Source organism: Ornithodoros turicata, chromosome 1 (genome assembly GCF_037126465.1).
Source record: "Ornithodoros turicata isolate Travis chromosome 1, ASM3712646v1, whole genome shotgun sequence".
In the NCBI taxonomy this organism is placed as follows: domain Eukaryota; kingdom Metazoa; phylum Arthropoda; class Arachnida; order Ixodida; family Argasidae; genus Ornithodoros; species Ornithodoros turicata.
The window spans coordinates 96,154,166-96,167,085 of NC_088201.1; the positions used below are offsets into that span (position 1 = coordinate 96,154,166).

The 12,920-nt window shown below is 44.5% G+C and overlaps 1 protein-coding gene across 1 annotated transcript; it reads left to right on the forward strand.

Annotated features, from left to right (window-relative positions):
- Positions 1-5,345: 5,345 nt before the first annotated feature.
- Positions 5,346-12,920, forward strand: LOC135379193 (uncharacterized). Its single transcript, XM_064612439.1, has 2 exons — positions 5,346-7,431; positions 12,910-12,920. The coding sequence occupies exons 1-2, from the start codon at positions 5,346-5,348 to the stop codon at positions 12,918-12,920; spliced, it is 2,097 nt and encodes a 698-aa protein (XP_064468509.1).

Consider the following 12,920-nt stretch of genomic DNA (forward strand, 5'->3'; position numbering starts at 1 on the left):
TTTAAAGGGCTCGATCTGCTTCCGAACGTTGCGGTAGCCTCTGTTACAATCCCAGTACAAGCCGTTCATAGTACCTTTTTTGCACCACGATACATATCATTTGAGTCATTGTAAAGGGCCCTGCTGCCGCCTTTTCCAAATTTTGCGGTGGTTTCCGATGCAATCACAGGAGAGGGGCATAACATAAGCCGTCGCGTCTTTATAGGTGTGTAAAATGTCTGCCACCATGATTAAAGGGTTTTTTGTCTGTTTTAAAGGGCTCTGCTGTAGCCTCTTAAGCTGGATTAACACATGCGTTTTTTGAACGCGTTTCGCGTTCGCGGCGCCGCGAAACGCGAGCCGCGGAGCGTTTCCAGTCGCTTTTCGAGAACCGCTCCGTGCTGCAGCTTCGGAGGGCAGAAACGCGAACGCTTTTCATCCAGCCAATCGGAGCGCTCGGAGGGGTGGAGGTGGCTTCCTTTTGGCGCCGGCGGGCAACGGCGGGCCCCCGATACCGTGCTGGGATCTTTTGTCATTTTTGCGTGTGTGTGTGTGTGTTTGGTGCTACCGCATGAGTAAATTCCTTGTCACCAATAGTTGTTTGGTGTCTGAGGTATCAAAGATGAGCTGGGAATTTGCGCAAACCACGAAATCGACGAAAATAAATACGACTTGTGTGTGACCGTGTGTTGGTCGTCGGTAGGTAAACATGTGTCTGGCTTCATTTGCCGTTCTTACTCTGCTATTGTGTCACGTCTGCCGTTCCAACGATTGATGATTCCAGCAAAAATGCTTCACGATAATTATAAAATGGATAACATGCTTCACAATGTAAATTTTGAGGAAGAGAGCTGGAAGTGTCGGTACGATCTTGACGTAGAAACAACAACGAAGCGCGTTTTCAGGATAGCGACTCGGCTATGTGTGACAGGCCCCTCTCGGCGGCGCCGCGAACGCTGAGGCGGCGCCGCTTTTTGAAACGCATGTGTGAATGAGCCTTTATGGAGTTTGCGGCCACATCCGTTATAATTCCAGTAGAATGGCAATAGCATAAGCCGTTGCGTATACTTATATGACTTTGGAACTATGATACAAGGGGTATCGACCGTTTTAAAGGGCTCTGCTGCCGCATTTTCCGTATTTTGCGGTAGTCTCTGTTACAATCCCAGTAGAACGGCATTGCACAAGCCATTGATGACATGTCATCGGCAGCATGATACAAGGGGTCTGGCCCGTTCTGAAGGGCTACTCTGCATCCTTTTCCCGATATTTGCGGTCGCCTGTGTTATGACCTCGGTAGAATGACATAGTATAAGTTGATAGTATAAGTTGTCGATAATATGTCTTTGACAGCATGACACAAGGGGTTTTGCTCGTTTAAGAGGGCTCTGCTGCCACGTTTTCCGAATTTGGCGATCGCCTGTGTTATAACTCCAGCAGAATAGGATTGCACAAGACACTGATAACTTTCTTTCTTTCGCTCCATGATACAGGGAGTTTCGCCCGTTTTAAAATGCCTTGCTGCCGCCGTATCCAAATTATGCGGTCTCCTCTTGCGCAATCCCGGTAGAAAGGCATAGCATAAGCCGTCATTAATATGCCTTTGGTACCATGATACAAGGGGTTTCGTACGTTTTAAAGGACTCTGTTGCTGCCTTTTCCGCATTTGGTGGTCGCTTCTGTTGCGATCCCTGTAGAAGAGCATCATAAGCCGTTGATAATATCTGTTTGGAACCATGATTAAAGAGGTTTTGCCCGTTCTAAAGGGCTCTGCTGTGGTCTTTTACGGATTTTGCGGTCGCCTCCGTTACAATCCCAGTGGGAAGGGCAATAGCATAAGCCGTCTCGAATATGCCTTTGACACCATGATACAAAGGGTTTTGCCCGTTTTAGAGGGCTCTGCCGGCGCCTCTTCCAAATTTTGCGGTCACCACTGTTAAAATCCCAGTGCAAGGGCCTAGTATAAGTCGTTGATAATGGCTTCGCTATGCAGAATACACCAGTGACTCTTTGTGGTGTATTCCTTGGTTGCCCCTGCCATCATCGGGGTTGCAGAAAGGTTACTTTTTACTTTTCTCAAAGAAGTTGGCAAGTGATGCAATGTTTCAGAAGGACACTGTGGTGGTGATGGTGAAAGGAATTGCCGTTGTCGGCCTCACGTATATGGGCAGCGCCACGCCTGACGCCCTGGGGAAATGTGCGTCCTGGGCCGACTTCTAGGGTCACTGTGGGTCATTTCTTGCAGGTCGAGGTGTAAGCAAATCATGGACTTGTTTATGCGTGCTGCACTTCGAGAAAAATTGGTTGATTACCATGAACAGTGAAATTCAAACGGCTTCGTAACGGATATGCTCTCAAGCGGTGAACCACCCCAGGCCATAGTCATGATTTATTTGTTGTTGTTGTTGTTGTACGGATATGTATTTTCATCTATGATGTCTTTTCCTCAGGCTTTAGCACCAGTGCTCGTAGGTGTCTGTTGCCGTTTAAATGTTCGGACTGCCGGCGATTTGCTGTGCAAGTTCAATTTTGTGCCCCGTATCTTGGCAAGTTTTTTTCCTTGCCATATCGTCGCGGCTCTCTCACGCTGAATTCAAACGGAAGGTATCAGCCTTCCCAAGCAGCAAAATGTACTGAAAGTCGGGTGCAATAGGGGTGGACGGGTAGGTGGAAGGCCTTGAACAGACTCGTGAAAGTAAAGAACATTGATAAGACACATACCGTCCACCCCTATTGCACTCGACTTTCAGTACATTGTGCTGCTTGGGTTTGGTCCGTTGCGCAACTCGTATCAGCAGCGAAGAGGAACGACAGTTTCTTCTTTGTCATTGTCGTTGCGGCTGGCACTATCATCAATGCGCTTAGAAGCCAAGATGCGGTACCCGGCGTGATAAGATGTCTGCGTGATTTCGAGTGGAGAGAACCATAGGGTGGTATATCTATATGGATACATATCTATGCGTATATGCATTGGTGGCCAAGGTGTATCGGGAAATCTCATGAATTGCAGGGGAGTGGTTGGAAAAATTCAGGGGGAATGTACACCTCCCTGGGGGGTAGGGGTAATGACCCTGGAAAGGACCGCAATTATAGCAAAGTACCTTAGCGTAAACAGCTGAGCGGTATAGTTATTAGGCATTCGCATATACAATTCGTCCATGAAAAACTTCACTTGACACACCAGCAGAGACAAATGACCTTCTTTTCCAAATGAGACATTGAAAATTTGAAAGGCGTTGCAACTTCTTCGTACATAGTTCTTCACGAACGATTATCCCAACGTTCAGGAGCACTGAAAAAGTCGGGTTGTATTGCTGATTTTGCTTGCATTTTCAACGTGAAAAAGAAAAATAAAATCAGGGAAAGAGAAATAATTAAAAATATTCACACAATGACCCTCGAACAAAACTACTCAATTTTTTTATTTTTTTCCCTTTTTTCACTGCGCCTCTCTGTGCTCAGTATACAGTTTTTCGCGCATGATATCCGGAGAGGCTGCTGCTATGCTGTAAGCCCATAAACTTAGTGTAATAATTAAGATGATGTCATTCTCTGCACTTGTCTCCACTATTACTTCTCAATTATCATATTACTTACAGTGTAGTTTATCAAAATGCACGTTCAGACCAGATCGCTAATCGCTATAACTACTAGTTGAGGTTCATGAGTCACAAGAACTGCTCGAATGTGAATGTCCTTCCTAACGTCGACAGGAGCAGCACTACATCGAGCAAGGGTAAAAACAATGCCTGAATACCTGGTTTCATATCGAATTCTTCATTATTGGTGTGCGCGCGTGTGTGTGTGTGGGGGGGGGGCAGCTTTATTCTATTTAGTGGTCAAGAGCCCTCGGGACACAGAACAGCTGACTGCAAGCCATGCACATGCGGCGCGCGTGTGTGAGAGCCCTGATTGCCCTGATCTAAACATTACTTCATCTTAAGCGAGAGATAAATAATGTACTCGAGGGCGCGTAGCACTTGTTTAGCGTTATCTCCAAATCTGGTATTTAGTTCTGCTCCAAAATATATGGTCCAAAGAAGTCGCGTTTGATCAAATCGTTGCCACTCGCATCGCCATAGCACTCGCAGACGCCAAACTGTCCGTATCTTCCATTTCATTTAGCTCTGGATATAAACGTGATATCGAAGATGTCATCACTTAATTACGTAGTCTGTATATCCATGCTTAATAGCTATGAGTCCGCGGCCCATACCTGGTTCCCTTGCCAGAGCCTGCGAAGTAGCGTTTGGTCAAATCATTCATTTTCAAGCGACCAAAGAACAAACAGGAGACAAGATCAGACACAAGTCGCTCTGTTGTTGTTTCGTGTTTGTTCTTTGGTCGCTTGTGGATTTACACCAACCAGCCCAATCTATATACTTCAGACATTTTGCCAAATCGTCGCCCAAGTGGCACTCACTGGCACCAATTTGTCAGTTTCCTCTATTTTAGCTCGTAAAAACTCTTGATACCAATTTGATACTGACGGTATCATCATAAAATTACGTAGTCTGTGTACCGTCTGCGGACCGTAGCTGCTGTCCTTGCTGCACTCTTAGAACTCGCATTTAGTGAATTTGTCGTCCAGAAGGCTATCACAGGCGCCAACCTGCCAATTTCATCCGGCAATCTCCCGATATCTGGAAAGTCTCATGCTCGTTCCCACAGTTATACATCACGTCTAATTCTTTATCTTACGCGAATGCTCCCGCCCAAGCAGCACAATGTACTGGAAGTCGAGTGCATTAGGGGTGGACGGTATGTGTCTTATCAATGTTCTCTAGTTTCATGAATCTGTTCAAGGCCTTTCATCTACCCGTCCACCCCTATTGCACTCGACTTTCAGTGCATTTTGCTGCTTGGGCGGGCGTGTTATCGGTGTTGTTATCAGGTCGGGGCGCGAAAAGGGAATTGTTCGCCTCAGATATGTCCTCTTCTCCCTGCCCAGATCTGTTCCTCCTCACGTACTCACGCACCACCCTGTAAACTTAGCTTCCTTGCGTAGTCCTCTGCTATCAGGTCAAGCCGGGTTTCAGAGGGGGTGTCCCTGAATGCTGCTCTTGATGTAAAAACAGAACCTTAACGTTTCTACATTTTCGCTTTCATGTTTGTCATTAAAAGGGAAGGGCAATTTACAAATGTGAGAAAGACGGAAAGTGATTACAGTCGAAAGTTCTTCCGATCCAGGAGGACACAGTGGGGGACAGGGGGGGGGGGGACACACATAATCACTCTAACGGAGTGGTAAGATGGTAGTGGCATATGAGGCATGCATGGTGCATAATTAAACCACAATACACACAAAAAGTAACCCTTGCTGAGTGGAAGTGTCATTGACTCCTACTGTTACAAACTGCTCTCACATGCCAAGCCCTCGGTACATCTCCTGCTTACGCTGTCAGTGGAAGGGATTCACCCTCAGAGCCCTCTTCCGCCACATGCACTCAGATCATGGCCATGAGAAAAACTGGACCTGCGGCTTGGAAGGATGTATGATGACGTACAGATCCTACTTCACATACCGCAGGCATGTGACAAGGAAGCACAGTGGCCTCCTTGGAAGTCACGACACACGAGCCACCTCTCAAGCCACCCAGAATGAAGGCAGTGAGGAAATTGGGGAACCGACGTGGGCCGAAAGTGCGGTGTCTCAGGACGATGATGGCACTAATGAGGCTGATGACATCAGTAATGACGAACAAGATGCATCCGGTTCCGTATGTACAGCAGATTCTACGAAGCGCCTTGCACTCTTGCTTCTGAAGTGGAAAGAGCAAATGAGGCTACCAGAGTCCAGCTTGAATGAAGTTGCAAATGATGCCATACATTACATCCAGGACTTAGTTCAGCAATCTGCAGATACACCTGATGCACAGCCACTTACTGACATCATTAAGGAGCTTCCTATTCTACAAACAAAAGGTGGTCGGGAAGACTACTGGAAGAGCACACTGCCTTTTATACAACCAGCAACGATGTACCTGGGAAACAACTCAAAAGGAAAGCCAGATACGTTCCAGTATGTCAGCATACTGAAAGTTCTCAAGATGTATCTGCAGTCTCCACAGGTTCCACACGTAAGTGTACAACAGGGCAGCGAAGGCCACCTCAAAAGCGTGTTTGATGGCTCCGCCTTCAAAGGGCGCAAATATTTTCAAGGCGATACCAAGAAGCTCTGTATCCAGCTCTACAGCGATGAGTTTGAAGCCTGCGATCCCTTGGGTGCCAAAAGAGGAAAACACAAGCTGGTAGTCATATACTATTCACTTCGAAATGTGCCTGCCGAGTACAGATCCCTTCTGCAACATATCCATCTAGCTGTGGTTGCTCGGGACAAGCTTGCGGAACGCTACGGACTGCACCGTATTCTGGAGCCCCTTGTGAAGGGTGTCACAGAGCTAGGAACAGAAGGCATAGTCGTGAATTTTATACGGTACACTGGGTCAGTGCTTTGTCTCTCAGGCGATAACTTATCCAGCCGCCGTGTGGGGGGATTTGCAACAAGCTTCAGCCACGGTCGCGTGTGCCGCTTCTGCATGGCTTTGCACTATGAACTGTCTGCCAAGCACAAGGAGCAGCATTTTCACATGCGGTCTCCTGAAAGCCATGCATACCACCTCGACATGTTGGAAAGAGGGTTGCCTGCACTGTCATTATATGGAGTGAAAAGGCCCTGTGCATTACCACTTCACGGGTTTGACCCCACAGAGCACCTGCCGCCCGACGTGATGCATGATGTTCACGAAAGCATCTTGCCATTCCTCCTGAAGCACGTACTTTCCAAGCTTGTTTCTGACAAATATTTCTCCTTGGAAACCTTGAATGATTGCATTGAGAAATTTGGATACGACCCATGTGATGTGAATAAGCCCGAGGGTATACATCCGGCTGTGCTGACAGGCAAGGGCTCCCTGAAAGGGAGTGCCTCTCAGAAGTTCTGCTTATTGAGGAACATTGCTCTTTATGTTGGAGAGTTCATTCCGCAAGAGAACAGGTTCTGGAGGCACTACACTATGTTCCGAGAAGTCGTTGACCTGATCATGTGCAGGGACTTGCCACTTGACCACGTTCCTTATCTCCATCGCCGCATCGAGTTTTTCCGGCAAGAATTCCAGACACTGTTTCCAGATGTGAGAGTCCCATGCAAAATGCATTACATACTCCACTACCCCACCTACATCTATAAGTATGGACCACTCATCCAACTGTGGTCCATGAGGTTTGAGGGGAAACATCAATACTTTAAGGACATTGCTTTCTCAATGGCACAAAGGCATCAGCTCTACCAAATGCACATGTGGACGCAACCAGACTCCAAGGATAGTGTATCCAGCAAGGGCTGCAGGACAACCGCTACTGATCAAGCACCTGAGGCTATCCAACTGCATCTAGCAAGCCGAGGCATCGAGCAACGTCAGGTTGTTTCCATGAAGAGCGTGGAGTTCAGTGGCAAGGCTTATGGGGGGGGGGGGGGGGGGTTCAAGGGCTGTGTGCTCACGTCACAAGGGGCTGAAGGTGAATTACCAGAGTTTTTGGAGGTTTGCGGAATATATTCTGTCAACCGACGCATCCTCCTGCTGGTTAGGAAACTTGCAACGGTGGAGTTCAACGACCATTTGCATGTTTATGTTGTCGAACGTAGGGAAGCGACTTTCATAACAGACAGTTATTTTGAGCATGTATCGGACTTTCTCAAAGTGCACAGGAAGGGAGACATGTTTGTCATAAATCCACGGCATGATGGTTGTGTCATCATCATCCTCCTTCTTAGATCCTACTTTTGCATTTCGTTTGTGTATCTGTGCGTTCTTTGTGTACATATCAGAAGTATGGTTTTGCAAATAAGTATTGCATGATCTCTGAGCACTAAATAGATACTTATTGAAGTCACATGTCATGTCGATCAGATAACTAGGACAATGCAAGGGGTGACTATCATTATAGGGCCACCCGTTTCTGACTGCAGCAATCCTTAATTTCTGAATTCAGTGTTTGTTTGTTTTTCAATTCCTCAGTTCAGCAAAAGCAAGGACAGGTACTTGTTCAAACATTCTTTTTGGTTTGACAGTAATGCTTGCATGCTTTCCATGCTTGTCCATATCGGCTGGTCTGCACAGAGAAAACATATGCACAAAGGGTATATGTTCCCTTTCACTTCTTGAAGAATCAGTGTAAATTAGCTCTTGTCAGAGAACTGGTCCACGTAATGCACGGATAGAGACGTTTAAGTCCATGCTGCATGACTGCATTCACCGAAGTTAAAAACAAAAACAGTAAAGCCTGGAAAATATGACTTGACCGGCTGCAAACGGTTTTGTGAAGTGGGCTTCCCGCAATGCTTACGTGTGCAGGGTGAAGCCCGCTTTAGAAACGTGTGGGTCACGTACGTAATTGAAGGCTTTGTTTAAAAAATCTGATCACCTTAGAAATACCCAGTCTAATTTTCAACTATTGGAAAGTATCACAGTTACTCGCGCATGAATGGAAACGGCCCATTGCGATGAAGGTTGGTCCATTTCTTGTCAACCTTCCCTAAAGTTGCGCAATTCCGCGGAATGCTGTGACACGCTTGTAGTTTCACAGCACATAGCGAATTCCGCGCATTTTTGCTGAATGGTGGAAACGGGTGGCGTTAACTGTCAGGTGCAGTGTATTTGGCGTATGCTGAAAACACCATTTCTACACCATATGGTTCTAAACATAATGTGAAGGGGAGTTTTCTTCGCAATTACACCCACTTTACACCCCAGATGAAAAAAAAGTGCCCACAGATGGTGTAACAGAGGAGTATAATAACAGTTACACCCTTATTACACCCATATTACACCAGAAAGGGTGTTCTGAAATTAACAGTGCAGATGGTTCCCAGTTCACTGTTTTTCTCATTGTGAACTTCAAGTGACAAATCCACTTGGGGGGAAACGGCGCGTGCACAAACTTGTTGTTGTGTATTTCAGTGTGATCAACAGTCATGTTCGATTCAGGTCACAACTGAACATGATACATATGGTTTTTGTTGCAAGGTACTGTGATGTACAAAGGAACAGCATTGTCACAGTTCTCCAGCCTCTTCTTCAGGACATTCAGAGGTTGTGCACGGATGGTGTTACTGTGCAGACGGGTAATACAGCCGGAAAAGTTACGGGCTTTGTGGCTGCATTTTGTGGTAACAACTTGTCCATGAACAGGCTTGATGGTTTAAATTGTTGTTTCAGTAAGGGCAGGCCGTGTCGATTCTGCACTGCATCAGTGTCTGAGTTCAGCAATGCTTTCCATGAAAATGATGTCAGGATAAGGACACTTGCGTTGCATAAATCTCATGTTGAAGGAATTGAGGCTAACCCCTCCGTACGGTCACGCTTGTATGCTGTGAAGCAAAGGTCACCCTTAATAGATATAAAATATTTTGACATGACAATACCACTGCCACCCGATCTTATGCAACGACATGCTGGAGGGAGCAATACGTCTCGTGTTGCGGGAAGTTTTGTAGGGTTTGATTTCCAGTGATGTGATGTCATATTCAGATTTAGATACGGTCGTTACATATCCGTATGGCCGGCATGACAGACCTAATAAACCAGAGGCTTTCTCTAAAAGCTTTGTTCAGGGTGAAGGAAACTATAAAGGAACAGCATCAGAAACCTGGTGCTTGTTTTATCTGTACTGGACACTGTGCCTCTAGCTCAGGAAAATAGTGGATTTGCTGTTTTCGCCTCCCATTCCTCACGACCACTCACCATATTTGCAGGAGGAGATTTAAAAAATTCCTAACATCATTTGCACACACATTTCCAGGTAAGATGACGTCCAAGTTGCATTTTATGATACACTACCCCCGGTTTATAAGGAAACTTGTGCCGTTGCAACAGTATTGTTGCATGAGATTTGAATCCAAGCACCAATATTTGAAGTCTATAGCGATGCACAACAAAAGCTTCAGAAACATTTGTCGCTCCGTTGCCATGAGACATCAGCTGCTCCAAAGCTTTGTCATTGCCAACCTGGACATGGGCAACAAAACTACAAAAACTACGAACGCAAAGATGGTTTTCACTCGCTGTCACCTGCCACCGCGCGTGCAGCAGACATTTCGTGAGGACGTACCACTGTGGGAAGTCTCATCTGTAACCAGCAACAACTGCACGTACCGTGTACTTGATGTTGTCGTGCTAGAAAGATGTATGCTCCCAAAATTTGGCCGCATCAAAACATTGTACATATACTGTGGCTCTGTATTTCTTTTAGTGAACGGCTTAGAAACAATGTCATTCAATGAACATTACTGCTCCTACATTGTGTCGCAGACAAATAAACAAATGATAATGGGGCCATCTGATACTGTATCTCATCAAATACTGGATTTATATTTTGACAACATCCTTGTTTTAAGACCTGAGATAATGACAGACTAAGTTCATGCGTCTTAGAAACGTAGTGATTCATAGATTTTGCTACCCTTTTCCTAACTTTTTTCTAAGAGTGTAGGTGACGCCCGTATCCACGATCGCCCAAATCATCATCATCTAATGTATCTGTGTGTGTATGCACGATAGGAGTGCAACAAAAAATAGCCACTTCGACAAAAATGTGATCTTCAATGATGATAAAGCACAGGCTGCATCCGAAAAGGAGAAGCTATTTCCTTCTTCAAGTGACCACCTGAATAGGCGAAATGGCACATACATTAGGCGAACTGGGATCCCGTGCAGTTTCGGGTGACGGAACATGAAGAGGCATTCGGAGATAATCTTATAAAGAAGGATTAGGCGAAATGGGAATACCGAAGTGGGAAGACACGAGCGTAGTAATATGGGGTCTATGAAATGGTGTAGGAAAAAATGATCCGAGAAAAAAAAAAAAGGCCCCTGGTTGCATGGGCGGAAATAATGGTCCCGCGGGGTTCCGTGCACCCAAAAATACGGGAGGGTCGCTATCATTTGCTGTCTTGATTTGTTGAAATTGGGAAACATGCTTTTTTAACTTAGCCTTAATGTTAATGAACAGTAACAGCAATTGAATAAGTAACATAAAAGCGGTTGTGGTAAGGTGGGGCAAGATGAGACAGAAGTTTGCGAATGAATGTGAAATTTTTATTATACATGTTTTGGATAAGGTGACATCCGCCTTAAGAAAGGCTAAAATGAAGTATTATTTAAAAATTTTTGATGAAGCTTCCACAAGAAGCGATGAAATGTGGAAAAATTTAAACGACATCTTCAATAGAAAACCTCGTCAAAGACCAGTTGGTAGTATTGAAAAAAAATGGCATTGTAATTTCTGGTAAGGAATTGGCAACAGAGTTTAACGATTTCTCTGTGAATATAGCCCCTGAACTCCCGAAACCTGGTGCTAAAGATTTTTTGAGAAAGCATGTTAACGACACGATTTTCTTGTATCCGACAGATGTCTACGAAATAATTAGCAATTATCTGCTGTTTAATAATACGAAAAGTTGCGATATCTCTGGACTTCAAATAACACCAATTAAGCATGTCATCGACATAATCGCCCCTGCTCTTGCTCACATTTATAACTCGTCATTAAAAACGGGCGTCTTTCCGACTGAACTCAAAAATGCGAAAGTGTCGGTATTACATAAAAAAGGTGATAAAAATGACTTTTCTAACTACCGACCCATTTCCGTTCTGCCTATTTTTTCTAAAGGTCTTGAAAAAATTATTTGCGCTCGCCTTACAAGATTTTTAAGCAAACACAACGTTATCATTAATGAACAGTTTGGCTTTCAAAAAAATAAGTCTACTGAAACGGCATTACTGAAACAAAAAGAGATACTATTGCAAAATCTTGAGGAAAAGCGACTAACATTAGGGGTCTTCATAGATTTCCGGAAGGCATTCGATTGCATAAATCATAACATATTAATTGATAAGTTGGAGTGGTATGGAATTCGGGGCACTGCATCAAAGCTTCTAAAATCTTACCTGTCGTCCAGAAAGCAAGCCGTAATTCTTAACAATATTTCATCTGACCTCGGATATGTAAAATCAGGAGTGCCTCAAGGTAGCATATTAGGACCTCTACTCTTTAACATTTATATAAATGATATTGTTAATGTGTCCTCTGCAGTAAACAGGTCAGTCAAATTAGATTTTATAATATATGCCGACGACACCACACTTCTTTTTTCTGCATTTTCGATAACGGAAATAGAAAGGTTTGCAAACTACGTAATGCAAAAACTACAGGTATGGTCGGACTGTAACTCTTTAGGTGTTAACACAGATAAAACCAAAATGATGTTGTTTCGACCACGGAACAAGACTGTTCTTACAGATATTAATATCTATTTCGCGAATAGAAAGCTCCAATTAGTACCCTCCTTTAAAAGCCTAGGCGTTGTTTTCTCAGAGTGTCTAAACTGGAATATACATATTAGGGATGTTGCAAAAAAACTAGCTGCCATATATGGTATGTTAAGTAGGTACCGATATTTCTTGCCCGAAAAGGTAAAATTACAAGTTTACAATGCATTGTTCGTCTCGAAATATAGTTACTGCTTTCTTATATGGGGCACGACTACACTAGGTAATATAAATATGTTATTCCGTTTGCAAACCAGAGCACTTAGGGTTATTGCTGGAACTCGCCGTTTCTCCCAGATTCCAGATTTATTTAGATACTACAACAATATCCCTATACAGAAGTTCCTCCATTACAGACTTGCACTGACATACTCGGTGAGCACTCGGCAAGACAACACAGCGTTTTTGCAACTTTGTAACATTCAAAAACGCCCCTCTCATTATCAGTTTCGTGCCGAACAGTTTTATACACGGCGATGTCGAACAAATTTTGGCAAACAATCATTGCAATATCTGCTACCTACTGTTCTTAATAAATACATTCGTATCTCTTCCGATTTCCTGCTAATGTCTAAAAATAGACTTGTTTCCTTTTTCCTAGGTATGGAATAG